At 40.3% G+C, this 22,269-nt stretch overlaps 1 protein-coding gene across 1 annotated transcript in view; it reads left to right on the top strand.

The window, feature by feature from the left end:
- Nucleotides 1–14,710: 14,710 nt before the first annotated feature.
- LOC102845157 (cyclin-dependent kinases regulatory subunit 2-like) overlaps nucleotides 14,711–22,269 on the top strand; it is an 8,123-nt gene continuing 564 nt past the window's right edge. The window contains exons 1-2 of the mRNA XM_006902558.1: nucleotides 14,711–14,769; nucleotides 20,253–20,378. Of these exons, the coding sequence (XP_006902620.1) occupies nucleotides 14,711–14,769; nucleotides 20,253–20,378 (185 nt within the window). The remainder of the gene's footprint in view (nucleotides 14,770–20,252; nucleotides 20,379–22,269) is intronic.

Here is a 22,269-nt window from a genome sequence, read left to right as displayed (position 1 = left end):
TCCGTCTAACATACTTTGGACATGTTGTGAGGAGAGACCGGTCCTTGGAGAAGGACACCATGCTTGGGAGGGTGGAGGGACAACGCAGGAGGGGAAGGCCCTCTGTGAGGTGGATTGATTCAGTGACTGGGATAATCGGGATGGGAGTGTCAGAGACAGTGCGATTGGCACAGGACAGAGCAGAGTTTAGGCTGTTGTACATAGGATAGCTATGAGTCGCAAGCGACTCGATGGCACATAACAACAACAACTGTCAGGAAGACTTAATAGTGTGAAAATTACAATTCTGTCAAAAGCTATCCACTTGTTTCTTTCAATCTTGATACAGATATTGATGCCATTCTCCAGGGAGATGGAAAAAACAATTTCCACCTTTATTTGGGAAGAAAAGAACCTCCGAATAAGTAAAGTTCTACTAAAGAAGAAAAACTAAGTTGAGGCATCAAACTTCCTGATCTCAACACCTACACAACCGTGCTATCACTACAAGCAGTGTGGTGCTTGTAGAGACTCAGACCGATGGAATAGACTAGAAAACCCAGAAATAATCCATTCACCTACAGTCAATGATCCTCAACAAAGAAACAAAATACATTAAATGAAGAAATAGCAATTTCTTTAACAAATGGTGCTCGCAACACCGGACATTTACCTGTAGAAATCTGAAACAAAATCCACATCTCACACCACACACAAAAATCAACTTAAGGCTGACTAAGAATCTAGGGATAACACCAAAAACTATAAAAATCATCAGGGGGAAAATTTAGAAGTTGTAGTCTGTGGCAAAACATGCTTTTAAACATAGCCAAAATTGCACAGCCAAGACAGAACAAAAAAGCTGAAGGGGGCCTTCTGAAAATCGAATCCTCCATACATCAGAAAATTTCTCCAAAAGGGTGAAATAGAGGATACACCCTGGGGAAAATATTTGGAAATTGCATACCTGACAAGGGGCTCATATTTAAAATGTACAGAAAATTCCAGCATTTCAACAAGAAAAAGACAAATAATACAAGCACAAAATGGCCAGAAGATATGACAGTACTTTTCATGAAAAAAGACATGCTTAGAATTACTAGCTGCTAGAAAGATACAAAGCAACGCAATAGTGATATCATCTCATCCCAGACAAAATAGCAAAGTTCAACAGGACAACAAACAACAAATTCTGAGAAGGATATAAAGCCATTGGAATGCTAATGCACTCCCGATTGGAATTAAAAATTATGCAACCCGAAGGAGAAAGATGGGCAATCTCCTTTTATTCGATTTACAGCTTCTGAAAACCTGCCAGAGTCAGCTATGAGAATGAAAACAGCATGAACAATCTCCTTCTATGCCATTAACTGCCTCTGAAAACCTGCTGGTGGGTCCGTCCCGACTCTATGGTACGCAACAACAATCATTAATTAATAATGTTAACTATCATATGTCCTATTGAATCCTCACTGAATATACCAAACTCGTAGTGACATTGCAAAAACAATATTTAGAGGTCAATTTATAGCAATAAACACACACACACACACACACACAGCTAAAATGTAGAAACCTCATAGTGTTCGGACAAGAAGCATGTTCTTGGCGATCTCTGGTGACCTAGTGGCAATAACCGGAGGTGCAAGGTTCAAATCCACCATCTGCTGGAGAAGGAGGGACAATCTCCTGTACCAGTTAGATCTGATTTGATGGTACACACACACACACACACACACACACACACACACACACTAAAATAGGATAAATTTTTTAAAAAGCAGCGTGTTCTCCTTGAGCTTTTTGGGTTGTTGTTGTTTTTTTTTCTTCTAAAAGAAGAAAATCTTGAAGCAAGAGATTCCCGATGCTCTTCCATTGGGAAAAGTCTTCTTTAAATAGTCCCTGAGTTATGAGGAATTTCCTCATTTACATTGGGAGGAACTATCAGACTTTAATTCCTAGAGAATATGAAGTTTCTTTACAACATTCTGAAAAGATAAAGAATATCCAAAAACAAAATGAAAAAGTTCAAGAGAAGACTTCAAATTATTAAAGAAGATGCAAAAATGAAGAAACATTCACTATATTAAAAAATATCGAAGCAATGAAGTTTCAGGAACTTGATAAATTTTACAAACATGCAGAGAGCAAAGCTGTAAGTCTGGAGATTCAGAGTCTCAGCGGGAGCAGAATGCTAAGAATTAAGACCTGATACTGAAAATCAAGAAACGTAAGGCTGGAGACTAAGGTGTGCCTGATCCGGGCTATAGTCTTCGCAATTATGTGCTATGCATCAGACAGCTGGACAGTGAATAGGGTTGATAGAAAGAGAATTGGTGCCTTTGAGCTGTGGTGCTGGAGAAGAGTGTTGAATATACCATGGACTGCTAGGAGAACAAACAGGTTTGTCCTGGAGAAGGTGAAGCCCGAATGCTCCTTGGAGTCAAGGATTCTGAAGCTGTCTGACATATTTTGGGCATGTTGCAAGGAGGGACTGGTCCTTGGAGAGGGGCATCATGTTTGGCAGAGTGGAGGAGCGGCGAAGGAGAGGAAGACCTTCGATGAAATGGATCGATTCTGTGACTGGAGTGGTGGGAATGAGTGTGTTTGAGATGGCTAAGTTGGCATAGGATAGAATAGCGTTTAGAGCTCTTGTACATGGGGTCGTTGAGTTGTAAGCGACTCGATGGCACATAACAATAACAACATAGAGAATTCAGAAGATCTTACTTCAAGGACTGCCTCAGAAATTTCACAGTTACTCTAAGACTTTAAAGACTGGAATACATCACAAGCTGAGCTGAATGAGAAAACCAGATCTTTTGAAAAGTCTGAGAACAATATGGAAATTGCTCTGCCTCACAAAGGTGATCATGTTGGTACTGTTATTGTCACACAATTGACTAGATTACATTGTGTAGCTGAAGATGAAAATAAAGGAGAAAGTGGGTCTAAGGAGCTTGCAAATGAGGAAATCAAAGGTGACCAAAGTGAGAGGATGAAAATTCCAGTTGAAAAGATGATGGATGATTCTCAGGAATAATCCTTTTAAAGAGCTACCATATATGCCTCTGAGTTCTTTCTGTGAAGTACTTTTTTCCCCCTATCAATTGGCAGATTTTAATATTTGAGAAAAATTAAATTCATCAGACATTTAAAAAAAGTAGAAAGAACCAACATTAACACTGTAACCCAATATATCCAACAATTAGGGGAAAGAACATCAAACAAAGCCTATCCTATCCAGAAGACGGAGAGTAATAAATATTAGAGCAAAAGTAAATGTGATGCAAAGCAGAAAGAATCAAGAAAACTAGAAATTGGCTCTTTGAAAGGATAAATAAAATATACAAGTCTTTGGGAAATCTAACAGGGAAAAATTGGCTATTTCTCAAAAGACTAAAAATATTTAAATATTCCAACAATTCCACAGCTAGGCATATACTCAAGGAACTTTAAAATATTGTTGTGAACAGACATACATACATCAAAGTTTACTGCTGCATTATTTAAAATAATTGTGAAAACAGCAATAAATACCAGCAAAGATAACCACAAAATGTGTTATATATCATGAATACCACTTAGCCAGAAAGAGAAATGAAGTAGTGATACCGATAAATACACCATAAATGGAGCTTAAAGACATTATGCTGAGTGAAATAAATTGATCACAATTGTGTGTGTGTGTGTATTGACCTCACATAAAAAGAGAAAAATGTGTAAAAGTACAGGATTAGATAATCTCTTAATTGACATATTAAAAACAACAAAATTAATAGGGATGGGTCCTATCTCCATACCTTTTAAACCTATTTGCAGAACAGATTATCCAGGAGGCTGTGCTCTATGAGAAGTGTGGCATCAGGATTGGTGGAAGATCCATCAATAATCTGTGTTATGCAGATGACACAACCCTGCTTGCTGAAACTGAGGAGGACCTGAAGCACTTGCTGCAGAGGGTCAAGAACTGCAGCCTCCAATATGGATTGAGGCTCAATGTCAAGAAGACAAAGATTCTCACCACTGGACCAATTGGCAGCATCAGGATGGATGGTGAAGAGACTGAGATTGTTCACAACTTTCATTTGCTTGGCTCCACAGTCAACACTCCTGGCACCAACAGCCAGGAAATTAAAAGACATATTGCTATGGGAAAGTCTGCTATTAGGGACCTCTCCAAAGTATTGAAGAGCAATGGTGTCACTCTGGAGACTAAGGTGCATCTGATATAGGCCATGGTCTTTGCAATCACTTGGTATGCATCAAAGAGTTGGACAATGACTAGGGAAGATAGAAGGAGAATTGATGACTTTGAGCTGTAGTGCTTGCTGGAGTAAAGTATTCAATGTACCATGAAAACAAACAGGTTCATCCTGGAAAGGGTTAAATCAGTCTGCTCCTTGGAGGCAAGGATTCTGAGGCTTTGTCTGACATACTTTGGACATGGTGCAAGGAGGAACCTGTCCTTGGAGAGGGACATCACACTTGGGAGGATGGAGGACAGCGCAGGAGGGGAAGACCCTCTATGAAGTGGATTGATTCAGTGACTGGGGTAATTGGGGTGGGTATGAGATTGGCACAGGATAGAGCAGGGTTCAGGGCTGTTGTACATAGGGTTGCTATGAGTCGCAAGTGACTTGATGGCACATAACAACAACTGGTGGCCTAGTGGCAAGAAACTGCACTGCAATCCCAAAGGCATGTAGTTGGAGGCCACCAGCTGCTCTGCAGCAGAAAGATGGGCAATCTACTACCATGGGTTAATTCTGATTCTTTGTACACAAAAGCAACAACATGGTTATTTATGTACAGCTAAGGGGAAGACCTCCAATAAGATGGATTGACACAGTAGCATGGGATCAAGTGTGTTTCAAATGATGAGGATGCCACAAAATAAGACAGGGTTCAGATCTGTTGTTCATAGGATTCAGGTATGTTGTTCATAGGGTCACCAAGAGTTGTACTCAACAGCACCTAACAACTACAAAATACTTTTTTTTAAATTTGGTTTCATGGGGCATCTCAGTTACGTGGTATAATAAAAATGTTACTGTTTCTGTTGTACCACCTGTTACGTAGTGCCAGTGATCTTAAAAGTTTGCAAGCAGCCATCCAAGAGAGGAAAATTGGTTGCTTGTCACCCAGAAAAACAGAAGATGGAGAGACAGGAATATCAAAAGGATATGGATGTGAAATATGTGATAAATTGCATCCCTGTACAATTTCCTTTTTGGCCATGAGAGTTGAAGAACTGAACAGTGCTCAACTACCATTACTGAATAGCATTATCAAGGATTCCATAGAAGAATTATGATCAAAAGGAGAAAAATGCAGAACAGATCTTTAGAAAAGTCATGGAGTTCAGACTTTCTGGATACATGGAGGCTGGATGAACTTTCAAAATCACTGCCCTAAATCCCCTCAAGTTTTCTTAAAACAAACACTGCTTTAAGTTCAATTAGAAAACAATGCCTTCCTTTTAAGTATCACTCTGGTATTAAAATTTGTGAGATTACATTGACAACAACAACTTGTTGTTGTTGTCATTGGTGTATGCTGTTGAGTCACTTGCAAGTCATTGTGACCCTATGTGCAAGAGCCCTATCTTGCTCTATGCCATCTTACTGTTTCTGACAAACATATCCACACCACCCCAGTGACTGAATTAATCCATCTCGTTGAGGGTCTTCCTCTCTTGCACTGTTCCTCCACCCTCCCAAACATGATGTCCCTCTCCAAGGATTACTATGAGTCGCAAGCGACTTGACGGCACATAACAACAACAACATGGCCTGGATCACATGCACGATAGTCTCCAGACTGATATTGTTGCTCTGCAGCACTCTGGAGAGGTCCTTGACAGCAGACTTTCCCAATGTAATTTGTCTTTTAATTTCACACCAAGAATGTTTATTATGGAGCCAAGCAAACTGAAGCTAGTAACAATCTCAATCTCTTCACCATCTATCATGGTGCTGCCAATCAACCCAATGGTGAGAATCTTTGTTTTCTTGATGTTGAACTTCAATCCATATTGACGGCTGGAGTCCTTGGTCTTCTTTAGCAAGCACTTCAGGTCCTCCTCAGTTTCAGCAAGCAGGGTGTGTCATCTGTATAATGCAGATAGTTTATGAGTCTTCCTCCAATCCTGATTCTGCGTTCCTACTCATAGAGCTCAGTCTCTCAGATGATCTGTTTTGTATATATATTGAAAAGGCATGGAGATATAGGACTCATCCCTGGCATACACCCTTTCCAATTTGAACCATGCAGTGTTTCCTTGCTTTGCTTTGATGACTGCCTCCTGGTCCAAGTATAGGTTTTACATAAGCACAATGAAGTGTTCTGGGATATCAGTGAGTTTATGTTAACAGACAATCAAAAACAGGGTGAGAATATATGTACAACTTGAAGACTGTTAATTAATGTCATTGAATTTTTCATAGCCATTGTTGTAATGTTCTGTCAAATTCCCTGTGATTCATAGTGACCCTTTGTATAGCAGCTCTGAAGCCTTCCCTGTCTGGAGCCAGTCACACTGACTCCATTACATCTATCCCCATTGGCCTAGTTACTGTATCAACCTATCTCATCTGGGGTCTTCCTCTCCTGTGCTGTCCTTCCACCCTTTTGAGTATGATGTCCTTCTCCAAGGATCAGTCCCACCTGGCCACATGTCCAAAGTACAATATGGAGCTTCAAAACCCTTGCCTACAAGGAGAAACTTTATTTCACCCTCTCCAAGACAGACCTATTTGTTTTCTTGGTGATCCATGGCATGTTCAAGACTCTTTTCCAGCACCACAACTCAAAAGCATCAATTCTTCCTCTATCTTCCTTAGTCATTGTCTGCCTCTCTGATGCATATCAAGTAATTGTGAAGACTGTAGCACGGATCAGGTGCACTTAGTCTGTAGACTGACATTGTTGCTTCTCAGTACTCTGGAAAAGTCTCTGACAGCAGATTTATCTAATGCAATTTGTCTTTCCTGACTGCTCTTGCCAAAAGTGTTGATTGTGGCACTGAACAAGCTGTAATAGTTAACAACCTCAATCTCTTCTCCACCCATTATGGTGCTGCCAACTGACCCAGTGGTGAGAATCTTTGTTTTCTTGATGTTGAGCTTCAATCCATATAGAAGACAATAGTCCTTGACCTTCTGCAGCAAGCACTTCAGGTCCTCCTCAGTTTCAGCAAGCAAGGTTGTGTCATCTGCATAACATAGATTGTTGATGAGTCTTCCTCCAATCCTGATGCCGCATTCCTCCTCATAAAGTCCAGCCTTTTGAATGATCTGTTCGCCATATAGATTGAAAAGGTATGGAGACAGGATGCAACCTCTTCCTGATTTTTAACCATGCAGTGTTTACCTGCTCTGTTCTCGGGTCTGCTTCCTGGTCCAAGTATAGGTTTCACATAAACACAATCAAGTGTTCTGGGATTCCCATTCTCCTCAAGGTTAAGGACAATTTATGATCTACACAGTCAAATGACTTTGCATACTCAATGAAACACAGAGAGATTTTCCTCTGGTACTCTTTGCTTTCTGCTAAGATCCATCTGACATTGTTATAATGTCTCTAGTGCCATGGCCTCTTCTAAACCCAGCTTGTAGAATTGGTGAATTAGTGTATGGTTGTGATGTATATTTGCAACAACAACAAAAGTAAAAAAAATTCTTTTAAAAAGTTTTATCAAGCAGTCCCACCTTGCACATTATGTTGTGCTATGCACTCTGTCGTATCCTATTGTTGTTGGTAGTCATCAGCTGGAATCAACCTGAAAACAAATAAGAGTAACAAGAAGGTTCACCTTACATATGCAACAAGAAACTCTACTAAGGAAAGTGTGATTAAAATCCCAAGCAAACAATCATGGCTCAATTAACGCTACTTAAAAATAACTGCCTTATGTACTAATATGCTAATTTTCTCATTACATTTATTTAACAAGTTATATTTAACTGTGGAATGAATGATCTATTAAAATTTTTCATTTATTCAGCTAAAAAAAATAGTAAACAGGAAAAACTACAACCAAGATTTCCTTTACCCTGCCAGAACATTCACTCATACTTCTTCAGCAAAATAAAATCTCTTAAAAACCACCACTTATAAACAATAGATACAGTAAGCTCTCTCATGACTGTTGTCAGAGTTGCAGAGGATGAGAGGATTATTTTTAAAAAGGGAGGTGGGAATTAAATACCAAATATGTCTTTGTTGTTAATTATGTATCATCAAGTTGAAACTGACTTGTATCTGACTTTCAGCAAGTTTTCAGAGGCAGTGAATCACAGGAAAGTGAATCACAGCCTTCTCCCGTGGGGCAAATGACAGATTCGAACTCCATGCCTTTGCCTTTGGGATGGCAGAACAGCTTCTAGACATTAGGCCACCAGAGCTCCAATTGTGTTGTACACTAGATTGTGTCCTATTGTTGTTGTGCACCATCAAGTGGAATTGACTCACAGTTTACTCTCCAACAGGTTTGCAGAGGCAGTTAATCACACAGGAGAGACTGGTCATCTTTCTCCATGGAGCAGCTGGTGGATTCAAACTGCACGCCTTTGGGATTTTAGCGAAGCTTCTTGCCACTAGGTCACCAGTACTCTCTCCTTCCATCTTCTTTTGATGCTTCCTGGGCCATTCAACATTCTGCCTTCAGCATCCTTAAGTATTGCAACTCTAAGCTTGAATTTGTTCTTCAGTTCCTTCAGCTTAAGAAATGCCAAGCAAGTTCATCCCTTTTGATTTTCTGACTTCAGCTCCTTGCACTTTTCATTATAACACTTTGCTTTATCTTCTCATGCTGCCTTTTGAAATCTTCTGTTCAGTTTCTTAACCATTTGCTTTGGTTTCTTAGCATTGTAGTGCAATACTCAGAGTCACCTCTGACATCTATCTTGGTCTGTCTTTGCAGTGGACTCACGCACACAAAAGAAAAACAACCACCAAAAAACCCCCACAACAAAACAGACAATCAGATATATCTTGGAAGGGGTGTGGCCAGAGTGTTCCTTGGAGGCAAGGATGACTAAGCTTCTCTTTCATGCTTTGGACATGTAGCTAGGTGAGGCTATTCCTTGGAAAGAGACATCATGACTGGAAAGATGGAGGGTCAACAAAGGAGAGGAAGAACACCAATGAGATGAATTGACACTGTGACTTCAACAATAGGCTCTAGTGTTTCAGAGATGAAGAGGATAGCACAGGATAGGGCAGATTTCAGAATGGCTATTCATAGGATTGCTAGGAACTGTACTAGACTTCAGGAACCTAACAACAGCAAAAACCACTTGATGACCTAGTAGTAAGAAGCTGTGCCAGTTGGATACGACTCAATGGTGAAGAAGGATGAGGAGGAAGAAGAGGGGGAGGGAGAGGAGGAAGGAGTACACAGAGGCACTATACCAAAACGAATTGACTGACAGAGTAGAATTTCATGAAACAACATATGATCAAGAGCCTCTGGTGAGGAAGGAAGAAGTTCAAGCTGCTCTAAAATAATTGTCAAAAAACAAGACCCCAGGCATTGATGGAATACTAGTTGGCATATTTCAGCAATCAGATGCTGCCATGGATGCACTCACCAGGTTATGCCAAGAAATTTGAAGGAAAACTACCTGGCCAACTGACTGGAAATAAAGGTGACCCAACAGAGTGTGGAAATTATCAAATGATATCACTAATATCACGCAAACTAAGTCCTGCTGAAGATTACCCAAAACTGACTGGAATAGGACATCAGCAGAGAACTGCCAGATATGCAGCCTGGGTTTAGAAGAGGCTGTGGCACGAGGGACATCATAGCCAACACTAGATGGATCTTGCTGAAAGCAGAAAGTACTAAAGGAATGTCTGTGTTTCATTGACTATGCAAAGGCATTTGACTGTGTGGATCAAAGAAAATTGTGGCTAAGTTTGAGAAGAGTGGGTATCCCAGAGCACTTAATAGTGCTCATGTGAAACCTATACTTGGACCAGGAAGCCGTAGTCAGAACAGAGCAGGGAAACACTGTTCAGGATCAGGAAAGGTGTCCGTCAGAGATGCATCTTATCTCTATACCTTTTCAATCTATATGCAGAACATATCATTCAGGAAGCTGAACTCTATGAGTTGGAATGTAGCATCAGGACTGGAGGAAGATTCATCAACAACCTGCATAATGCCGCTGACACAATTTTACTTGCTTAAACTGAAGAGGACATAGGTGTTTGCTGCAGAAGGTCAAGGAGCGTAGTCTGAAATAAGGATTGAAGCTCAACATCAAGAATACAAAGATTCTAACCACTGGGCCTATTGGGCTTCATGATGGATGGAGAAGAGATTGATTGTTGATCATTTCAGCTTGTTTGATTCCACAACCAACACTCTTGGCACCGGAAGTCAAGAAATCAAATGTCAAGCGCTGCAATCCCGAAGTCACACAATTCAAATCCACCAAATGTTCCACTGGAGAAGGAGGGGCAATCTCCTCCTGTACCAGTCAGATCTGAGTTGACAGTTTGTTGTTGTTGTAATGTGCCATCGAGTCGCTTGCGACCCATAGCGACCCTGTGTACAACAGCCCTAAACTCCGCTCTGTCCTGTGCCAATTGCACTGTCTCCGACACTCCCATCCCAATTACCCCAGTCACTGAATCAATCCACCTCATAGAGGGCCTTCCTCTCCTGCGCCGTCCCTCCACCCTCTCAAGCATGATGTCCCTCTCTAAGGACCGGTCTCTCCTCACAACATGTCCAAAGTATGCGCCTTTTAATTTCCTGACTGCTGGTGCCAAGATTGTTGACTATGGAGCCAAGCAAACTAAAGCTGTGTACAATCTCAATCTCTTCACCATCCATCCTGATGCTGCCAATTGGTCCAGTGGTGAGAATCTTTGTCTTCTTGACATTGAGCCTCAATCCAGTACACACACACAAAAATAATTTAAAAAAAATTTTAAAAATCAAATGTCAAACTGCATTGGGAAAGTCTGCTGACAGGAACCTCTCTAGAGTACTGAGAGGCAAAGATATCAGTCTGGAGACCTGACCCAGGCCGTAATTTTTGCAATTACTTACTATGAATCATCAGAGAGCTGGACAATAACTAAGGATAATAGAAGGATCAATACCTTTGAGTTGTGGTGCTGGAGAAAAGTGTTGAACATACCATGGACTGCCAGAAGAAGAAACAGGTCTATACTGGAGAGGGTAAACCCAGTTTGCTCCCTATAGGAGAGGATTTTGAGGCTTCGTCTTACATACTTTTGGCATGTGGCATGGAGGGACTAGTCCTTGGAAAGGGACATCATGCTTGGAAGGGTGGAGCAACAGCACAGGAGAGGAAGACCCAGGAAGAAATGGATTGATTCAGTGACTGAAGGTTTATCAGAGATAGTAAGATTGGTGCAGAATAGAGTAGATTTCAGAGTTAATGTACATAAGATCACTATGAGTCACAGGTGACTCAATGGCACATAACAAGAACATGGGATGTTCAGTGTTCTTCTCTATTACCACAACTCAACAGCACCAATTCTTCTTCTGTCATCCTTAGTCATTGTCCAGGTTTCTGATGCATAGCAGATGATTGAGAAGACCATGGCCTTAATCAGGTGCACCTTAATCTTCAAACTGACATTGCTCTTCAATATTTTAGAGAGGTACCCAAATTCAGACTTGCCCAATACAATATGTCTCCTGGTTTCCTGACTGCCAGTACCAAGGAAGATGAAATCATTGACAGTTTCAATCTTTTCTCCATCTATCATAATGTTGACTGTTGGGCTGTGGTGAGGATCTTTGTCTTCTTGATGTCGAGATGTAATCCATACTGAAGGGTATGGTTTTTGATCTTCTGCAGCAGGTATTTCATATTCTTCTTTCAGCAAACAGCATTTGTCATCAGCATAATGTAGGTTGTTGAGGAGTCTTCCTCCAATCTTGATGCTGCATCAGAACTTTATATAAAGGGCTTTTGTGTCATCAATAAACAGGCTATGGGGGCTCATTTGACTCTGTTGCCATGAACTAGAATTGACTTGAAAGCAGGATTTTGTTTACATATGTACATATCTGACAGATTATATAAATTAGGAAAAATAAAACTAAGACGTAATTAAAAAAAAAGAAAGAAACAAGCTACTAACCACAAGATTGGCACTTTGAATCTACCAGGTGCTTTAAAGGAGCAAGATAAGCAACCTTCTCTTGTAAAGATTTATTTTTGGAGACTCAGTGCTGACTGAGTCATAATCAACTTGCCAGTAGCGGGGTGTGTACAATTGAGTTGACTCTTAGCAACCTGATAGGACAAAGAAACCCACATGGTTTCCTTCACATAATCTGATGGTATAATCTGGAGTTCTGTTGCTAACCCAAAATCCATGCTTGTTAGTTTAAATCTACAAGGGACTCCTTAAGAGAAAGAGGGGCAATCTTCTCTTATTGGCTCTATGGCCTTGGAAACCCAATGAGGGTCAGATATAAGTCAATTCCAACTTAAGGGCAGAGTTGCATTGAATCTTTACAGGAATAGATTAATAGGTCTCTTCTCTGGAGTTACTTTAAAAAACAAACAAACAAATACCAAAACGAAACAAACAAATAAACCACAACTCACCCTCCCACCTAAATTTTTTTTTTTTAAATCTGACTCTTGATGACTTTATTTGGGTTTCTCAGGTTGATTGACATCAAGAGCAATATGAAAACAACTACACCACTAGAATTACTTTTTGTGCCAGTAAAAAATACACCAGAAGTCTAGCCAACTCTTTTATGTATTAACAATGTATATCTGGCAGCAATGAAGGGCAAGATATGAGAGTAATGCTGGCTATGATGGTTATGTGTCAACTTGGCTAGGCCATGATTCTTAGTGGTTCAGCAGTTATGTCAGTTATGTATTTTGTGAACTGATGTGGTCATTCTCCATTTTCACATAACACCAATTTTACATAATCTGGTCTTTAGAATCTAACCATGTGAATAAGTAAGATTTAATGTGATTTTTCTCAAATCTCTCTGGAATTGTCATTCTATAACAAAACGTTGATATTTATCATTCCCTAAGCCTAGTGGTAAAGAGCTAGCTGCAATCTCAAAGGCACAGCTTTCAAAACCAGCAGCTGCTCTATGGGAGAAAGATGGCACTCTCCTCCCTTTGCTATTAAACTGCCTCTGAAAACCCGTTGGAGAATCAGCTCCGATCCAACTTGATGTTACACAATAACAATCTTCAGAAGTCAGATTTTTGTCAGCTGCAGGGTTATTTTTCTCTCCAATTTTCCATAATCTGAATTCTGCTTTTGGTTATTAAAGTTCTCTTCTTTCCAGAAACCATTCTTCCATAGCAATCATGAGAAGTATATGTGGTTGATTTCTTAGTAAAAATTTCTAAATACCCATTTACTGAGTTCTTTATACAGTCCTCCCAAGACGTACAGCAAGAAAAGACTGTTAGTCTTCATACCTAAAAATTTAAGTTAAAGATGCTGCCGTTACAGGGCCTGCATTGTGCTTACACACGCAGGAAGTTGTCAGAGTGGATACACCAGCCTGGGATTTCCTCTTGCCCTCCTCTGAGCTTGTCCCTCTGCCCTTTTTACTGACCATAAGCAAGGCAGGGTGACTTTCTCAGGGCCCTCAATTTAAATAACCTCTACAGGACTATGAAGAAGGCCTCGGTGGCCCACTGGATTGAGAATTAATTAGGCTGCTGACTGAAAGGTCGCTTTCAGTCTGGCTTGTAATTAACCAGCCAGTTCTGGGTGAGTCAGTTTGCTTCCCCGACTATTTAAACCCCTGGAAGTACTGAGTCAGATCTACTGGATCCTGCGCAGTAAGAGGAGCTGCAGTCAATTTCAGGCTTGGTGTTTAGGATAGGCCATGGCAGAACTCCCTACTTGATGTCTCTTTGGCCCCTTACCCTTCCTCACAATGTCTTCCACATCCTTTAGTTACACCCAATCCACGGAGGACAGCCATGCCCCCGCCCCTTGCTGGGCTCCAAGCTCATTCCTCTGCCACAAATAAGCAAATGCTATGGGGTGTGGGCTCCCACGCCCACCCAGTGGCAGGTGGACCTAGCCTGCCTTTTCCTGGCGCATGTGGACTGCACCCCCACTCCCCACAGTGACCACGCCACCAAACGTAGATTGTCTTTAGTTAAGCTGAGGGAAAGCAACCCGACAAGGAACTGCCATCGAATCTGAGAGGTTTCTCATGGGGGTGCACAACTCCTTGGCTTTAGTGAAGAAAACCTATTGACCATGCACTCTTATAACTTTGTGGCTACCATCACAATTCCACTAGACCAACGGCTCTAAAACACGACACGCCTAAGCCCCTGCTCATGCGCTTTGCGCCCATAACGTAAAAACCCTTTATTTTGTTAACCACTCCCCGAGCCAAGCGGGCGTTCCCGACCTAACGCCCCATTACGCTTCTAATTCTTTCACGTGACATCGCAACAGGTCTCTCATTGGTTTATCATGCAAACAAATTTAGCAGAGGCGCGGTATCGATAGGGCAGGAGTCAGCCCCGGCCTTTTCGCAGTTGTCGCAAAAGGTAATTGGTTGATTCTTCCGCCCAATCAGCTTTGGGCTGTAGGATTCAAACTTCAGTCTTTCGGCCTTTGGTCGGTTGAGCTTAGTTGTGTCGTTTTTTCCTGGCCAGGTGCGTTCCTAGCTGTTCCAGCTCTCGGCTCCGCGTTCCTGACCTGCGTTGCTAGCAGGATGGCCCACAAGCAGATTTACTACTCGGACAAGTACTTCGACGAGCACTATGAGTACCGGTAAGCAGTCCAAGAGGCGAAGGGCACATCCTGGAATGGAGCAACTGGGGGGCCGGAGGGGATCTTGGGGCGCGCGGGCGTCCGGAGTCGTGGGCCCTGCCGCGCACGGCTCATTTTTGCTCTGTGGCCAGATTGGGATGTGCGCCGTGAGTTAGTTCTGCATTCGGTTTGTTTTCGCCCTTTGTTTCCGTCTGTAAATGAGCGGGTTTTCAGAGCCTTTAAACCACCCCAGCATACTTTCGCAGCACAGTGTCTTAGCCTTCTGCTAGCGTGACCTTGACTACATGTGCATTTACCGTTTTCATTTCCACTTTGTTTCCCTCCTTGAAGTACGATTGAGATAGGGCTCAAGACCCGATAAGTTGGGAAATGCCCCAAGCTGCATTTCCACGGTGTTTAGAGTTGGTCGTGCCTCTCGACATGCTGGGCCCCTCCCCAAGCCTGCCCAATCTCTTACCCACAGCTTCGGCACCCGGCAGCCTCACCTCCCAGCCAGGTCCCTTCGCAGTCCCTTCCGGGGACGACCCACCTGCGACCGTGGTCGCCGAGAGAGGCAGCAAGGCAGGCAGGATGTGCCCAAATTTTTGGGTTTCGGGCGTTTGGTGGGTTTTTTATTTTGTTAAGTTAAAAACTTTCTTTGAGGGGGAATTTTGAAAAACTAGTCTATGTTTGGCTCCAGATTAGGACTTGAAAATGGCTAGCTTTAACAGAAACCGTAATTTGAAGACATGAAGGGGGCTTCATTTTATTAATAAATTGAAACTTCGGTAGGCCTCTTTAGATGCGTGTGGTGGGTTTTTTTTTTTAGGGTTTGTTTTTTTTTTTTTTTTTAATTTATTTTGGCCCCTGAAGATTACTGCTTTGGGCCCTAAAATGCTGCACTAGGATGCGGTTTCTGGGGAAAATAGCTCTGGGGATAGGCATAAGCCTAATTGACCACCTTGCTGTGTGCAATGGACTTTAGACTGGAGCCCATTATCCTCTGGGGACTCCAGTTGGGCATCCGGGAACTGCCAGGCTGTGGAGGAGAAGGGCTTGGCCTACTGAGCAGAGCTGCCGGATGTCCAATTCTCTTTGCAGCTTAGAGTTCCAGTAAGGTTCTTTGAGCAGCGAGGAACATAATAGTATTTTTCTTGCTGCACCCTCACTGTGCAGCTTTACAGATTAGTAAATCAGTCTGCATGGTTTTCCCCAGTCCTAGTATTTTGCTATATCTTCCTATTTCATCCTCTTAATGTGCTGGCATTTACCACGATGACCATTGCGCAGTTCACAATTCTGAAAACAGGTTTTTGTAAACTTAGTACACAATTATTGTCTGTTCTTTCCACTCCCCCCCCCCCCCAATGCATTTCACCAGAAATATTTATATGGTACTTACCCAGAGCACAGTGGGCATGGGCTGTAAGGGGTTAATACTGAACTCTAATAGTTTTCAAAATCTGAAGAGCTAGATTATGAAACGTGTTTTCCATAGAGAGTTTTTTGCTGAGAGCATAATTACATATCTTAAAATTAGTAGTAGTTTTATTTTTCACTTTTATTTTTTTTCTATAATTATATTTTATTAATTTTCATAAACATTTACAGAGATTTTGGGCTTCCACTCATTCATTGTTGCACTATTCTCTCTACCCTCCTCCCAGTTTGTTCTTGTCCAAATGCCACAGTGCTTGTCAAAGCCAGTTCTGATTAATCTTCTTTGTCAGTGTGTCCTTTGCCATTCCCTATCACTCCTCCCTGAGAGAGACTTCACCCTGAGTCATAAGGAAAAGGGGATGGCGTATTCTCTTAGCTACTTCCTGCTGAAAAGGGACGCTGTGGGTTTCAGGGTGAAGATCTTCTCTCACTACTCTAAAGGGCCCCTTTGGCAGTAGGAAACACATAGACTATTATGGAGATTGATTTTGGAATTTAGATGCACTCTTATTGATTGTGCTTGGCCGTACATGTTCATATCCTTGAAGATGTATCATGGGGGTGTTGCAACCTAGAAGACACAAATTTGACTAACAAGTTATAAGTACATGAGTCCAAAAATTATGGAAAAGTAAAAGAAAAGATTCTTTCATTGTTTTACAAACCCTCCCCCAGGTCCCCTCCACCATGTAGCCCTCGCTCTAGTCTCCTGTGATGACAGAAATACCCAGTTATATATCTCTTTTAAACGGTTCTCTCCCTCCTCTGTTTCAGTGCAGTATACATTATTGAACCCATCTTACTCAGTCTCTCCCCAACCCCAAGGACAGTCCCATTCTACAACAGTGGCATCATGTAATATTTGTCCTTTTGTGACTGGGATATTTCACTCAGCATAATGTTCTCCAGAGTCAACCATTTTGAATAATATTGCATGAGTTCCTTGTTTTTTAATGCAGCATAGTATTCCATTGTGCGAATATACCACAGCTTCTCTAGCCATTCGTTTGTTGATGGGCACTTAGGTTGTTTCCAACTCCTTGCTATTGTGAACAAAGCTGCAATAAACATGGGTGTGCATATATCTGCTTGGATGTCAGCTATGGTCTCTTCAGGGTATATTCCCAGTAGTGGAATTGCTGGGTCAAATGGTATCTCTATTTGCAACTTTTTGAGAAAGCGCCATACTGCTTTCCACAGGGGTTGCACCATTTTACACTCCCACCAACAGTGAATCAGGGTTCCAGTTTCTCCACAACCTCGCCAGCATTTGTTGCTTGCTGTTCTGTTAAATTTTGCTATTTTGACTGGGGTGAAATGATATCTCATAGTTGTTTTAATTTGCATCTCTCTTAGGGCTAGGGATTTTGAGCATTTCTTCATGTGTTTGTTAGCCATCTGAATGTCGTCTTCGGTGAAGTGCCTGTTCATATCCTGTGCCCATTTTTCTATTGGATTACTTACCTTTATCTTGTTGTGGTGCTCAAGTATTTCATAAATTCTGGATATAAGTCCCTTATCTGATATGTTATTACCGAATACTTTTTCCCAGTCAGTGGCTTCCCTTTTTACCCTACTGGAGAAGTTTTTGGATGTGCATAGGGATTTGAGTCTTAGAAGGTCCCATTCATCTATGTTATCTTCTCCTGGTTGTAGCTTTTCCAGGATACTGGGAAGACTGTTTATGTTGTGGATTAGGACTTCTAGTGTTGTTCCTAGCTTTTCTGTAATGAATTTTATAGTCCTTGGTTTTAGTCCTAGGTCCATGATCCACCTTGAGTTGGTTTTTGTGTATGGAGTGAGGTGTGGGTCTTGCTTGAGTCTTTTGCAGATATTTTTCCAATTTTGCCAACACCATTTGTTAAAAAGGCTGTCGTTCCCCCACTTCACTGATTTCATCTTATTTTTCACTTTTATTATACTAACATTATCACTGATAAGTTCCTAATGGTTTGTTTATAATAATGTGCAGAAGAAAATCCTGTCATATCTGAAGTGTTTTATTGTGTGTGTGTATATATATGCTACATAGTGTATTTTAGAGTTGATTTGGTTTTTCATTGATAAACACATCTTTATGAAACAGATCAGTAGCCAATCTCTAGAGATACCTTTAATGGGAAATGCATTATAATGGGAAAATAAATCATAGACGCATGGTGGTTTGTAGGTGATAGAGCAGCATAAGATGTAAAAAACTGTTAAGTTTCAGTATTCCCTTCTAACTGCATTTTGTGGTGTTGACTTTAGTAAACCCTGAAGATACTGGATTTTATTTAGTGTTGCTAGATGCAGAAAAACTTTAGTAGAATTTGCATGTGTGCGTGAAACTACTTAAAACAGTTTATCAGCCCTTGAAGAAAGCCTATTTCAAGTTTTTATGGAGAAAGTAGGATAATTCCTAAATTGTATCTTAGTAGGTTTGTATATAATCAAAAGAAAGGTACCAAAGCTAATTAGCATTCCCTTTTCTTTGAGAGTAAGCCCTAATTATTGTATTAAATAGAAATATAATAACAGATTAATTGTATAGCCTTATAAAACCCCCAAACCCATTGCCATCCCATCCACTCTGACTCATGGGGACATTCTGTGGTTATAAATCTTAATGGGAAGAGACCACCGCATCTTCATCAACTTTTGGATAGTAGACCAAAACACGTAGCTCACTATACCACTAGGGCTCTGTATACTCAACTCTTTACAGAACCAGTTTATAGCTGACCCTCCAACTCATTTTTAGGTTGCAGTAGATCACCTATCTTTCTGTTAGTGGATTTAAACCACCAAAGAGGCACCACCTGTTGGCTAGCACCCCTACCTGTGAACTGTGTTACCAGAACTTCCTTGGGCTCTGTATAAAGCCTCAAAAGCTGAATTCTAAGAATGAATGAGTTTAACTGATTAGGTATGTAGAAGAGTCAACTAGTAGTTCTCTGTAATTTGGGAACATCCTTAGGTTGTCCATGGTAAAGTAAATTGACTTTGAGGCCTCAAGGCAGGCTAGTATCAGAATTATTCCAAGACTTTTGGTCTCCGAGTAATAACTAAATTGATACTTTAAATAATAGCTTGAGGGTACTTAGATAAATTTGAGAACAGATGGGTGCTTACAAAAGGCAAAGGAGTTTTTAAGTTTGTTTGCCAAAAAGTATAATCCAGATCGTGTTCTCTCCCCTCAGTCAGCTGACTTGACAGATATCCTTTATTAGTAAAAAAAAAATTCCATGGTTATAGATAGCTCCCTGTAAACCATTTAGCACAACTGGAAAATGGTAAAAATGGGACTGTGAGTTGATTATAAGTCTTATTACATAATATAATACTAAAAAGAGGAAGGGTGTTTAAGAATTTCACAAGATAATAGTATTTTGATGTTGAACAATTACTGTGTGCCTATTTAGGAAATGGAAAGAGGCACTTTTGGAGTTAAGTGAGTAACTTGAAGATTGTGAAATAATGGAGTATATATGTATATTGTGTTTGATTTTTGAGCTGAGTGCATTTGAAGAATAAAACTACAGGAGTATACAAGAACCTATCCTCGGCAAACCTGTAGCTTATGTGTAAAAAGTCTTGGGCTGGGATGGCAGCTTCATAATCAGATACCAGGCTTCTTAGCTTCTGTTGCTTTACTGTCCTCAATTTACAGTTATCTCGTATTGCACTCTTGCTTTTAGCTCTCTGATCACATTAGCTGTCTGTGTCTTTGCCAAAAGGGGGAAAAGTGATTTTTTTTCTCATTGAGGATACTTCAAAAAAGTTGCATATTTCTTACTTATATCCTGTTGACCAAGATACAGTCATATGGATAGAGCGCGCTACAAGTTTGAGATACTGATAAACTTATTTTGGGATTCCATTCTTGAGGATTGCGACAACTAGTTGTCTCTTGGAACTATTAGAATAAAATGTGCTTTGCTTTTGCCTGTATACACTTCTTAAATAACTTTGGTTTGAGATTAAACACTCAGATTTAAAATATAATGATGGATGTGTGAGATTATAATTGTAGGAAAGCTATATTTGTATGAAACCACTAATATTTGTATCTTAAAAAATAGGCATGTCATGTTACCCAGAGAACTTTCCAAACAAGTACCCAAAACCCACCTAATGTCTGAAGAGGAGTGGAGGAGACTTGGTGTTCAACAGAGTCTAGGCTGGGTGCATTACATGATTCATGAGCCGGGTAAGTTTTGCATGGACAATAGATGAATTAATTCGCAATAGTTGTGATTGTTAAAATAAAATTTGAAAATATTTTACCATATTATATTTGAATGTTGCTTATATCATCTTTTAAAACTAGATAATTAATTTTAAGACTAAGTACATAGAAATTTATGTGATTTTATTTGCCTCTTTTTTTCTAAATATGCCTTTATATTCTGTTCAAAGCATTATGATATGTGCTGTCAAGTTTGAACTGACTCACAGCAGATCTTTCCAACAACTTTTCAGAGGCTGTAAATTCCACGAGAGAAGAGGGCTCATCTTTCACCTGTGAAGCAGTAGTGGATAAATCTGAACTGTCAGCATTAGGGTTGACAGCACAACCCACTAGGATACACCAGAGCTCCTTTCAAATCATTATGAACCCTTTAAATCAGATTTGTTGAAATCGCAATGTAAACTGTAGCTTTTCAAATTTTAGGCTTCTTTGAATATATCCACACTACTACTATTTACTCCTGTAAAGATTATAGCCTAGAAAACTCTTTAACAGTTCTACTGAATCATCATGAGTCAGAATGTTCTTAAAGGCACCTACCAAGAAATAACATTGAAAAAGAAATTAACTGTCTATACTTAGCAGTGAGAATTTGACATCTTTAATATTACTTCCTATACTTAGCAGTGAGAATTTGACATCTTTACTATTACTTCCTATCCACATATGTATCTAGCTCTGAATTAGGATTAATTAAAATTTATTAATCAAATGCTATTTTCCCCCTTTGGGTACTATTATAAAACTATAGAGATTGTCCTACACACACCCCTACACCCACACATTTTTCCAAGGATTTGGGATTTATTTTTTTTTAATCTGTAATAACAAAGGGCTTTATTTATTCCTACAATTGACAGAAAACCAGAGAAGGTGAGGCTGAATAATAGTCTTAATATCCCATTGTAAAGAGTTTGTATATTTTTCAAGATTTTTTTTATTAATTTTAATAGACATTTACAGAGGTTTTGGATTTCCATTCATTCATTGCCACACTTTTCTCCCTGCCCACCCCTCCCCACCAGCTCGCTCCCAAGAGAGAACAAAAAAAAATATTCCTTCATTAGTATACAATTCCCACATCCCTTTGTCCCCCACCCTCCACCCCGAGTACACTTCTCTATGCAACCTTAATTCTGTATTCCATAATACTCAATCATATATCACTTCTAATCTGTTCTTTCCCTCATCTGTTTCAATACAATATACATCATTTATCCAGTTTTTTCTGTCATACCCCAACCCTGATGTCAGACCCATTCTACAACAGTGGCACCATGCAGTATTTGTCACTTTGTGACTGAGATATTTCACTCTACATAATGTCTTCCAGGGTGACCCACTTTGAATAATATTGCATGAGTTCCTTGTTTTTCAATGCGGTGTAGTATTCCATTGTGTGGATATACCACAGCTTCTCTATCCATTTGTTTGTTGATGGGCCCTTAGGTTGCTTCCAACTCTTTGCTATTGTAAACAAAGTCTTCCAAGTATCCTGGAAAATCTACAACCGGGAGAAGATAAAATAGATGAATGGGACCTTCTAAGAATCAAATCCCTATGCACATCCAAAAACTTCTCCAATAGAGTCAAAAGAGAAGCCACAGACTGGGAAAAAATATTTGGTAATGACATGTCAGATAAGGGACTTAACATCCAGAATTTATAAAATACTTGGACACCACAATAAGATAAAGGTAAATAATCCAATTGAAAAATGGGCACAGGATATGAACAGACACTTCACTGAAGAAGATACTCACATGGCCAACAAGCACATGAAAAAATGTTCAAAGTCCCTAGCTCTAAGAGAGATGCAAATCAAAACAACTATGAGATATCATCTC

This window comes from Elephantulus edwardii, unplaced genomic scaffold, assembly GCF_000299155.1.
Source record: "Elephantulus edwardii isolate Elephantulus edwardi_28Jun2011 unplaced genomic scaffold, EleEdw1.0 scaffold00429, whole genome shotgun sequence".
NCBI lineage: Eukaryota > Metazoa > Chordata > Mammalia > Macroscelidea > Macroscelididae > Elephantulus > Elephantulus edwardii.
Note: the sequence above shows the minus strand (reverse complement) of the source record. Positions and strands in the feature narration are given on the sequence as shown.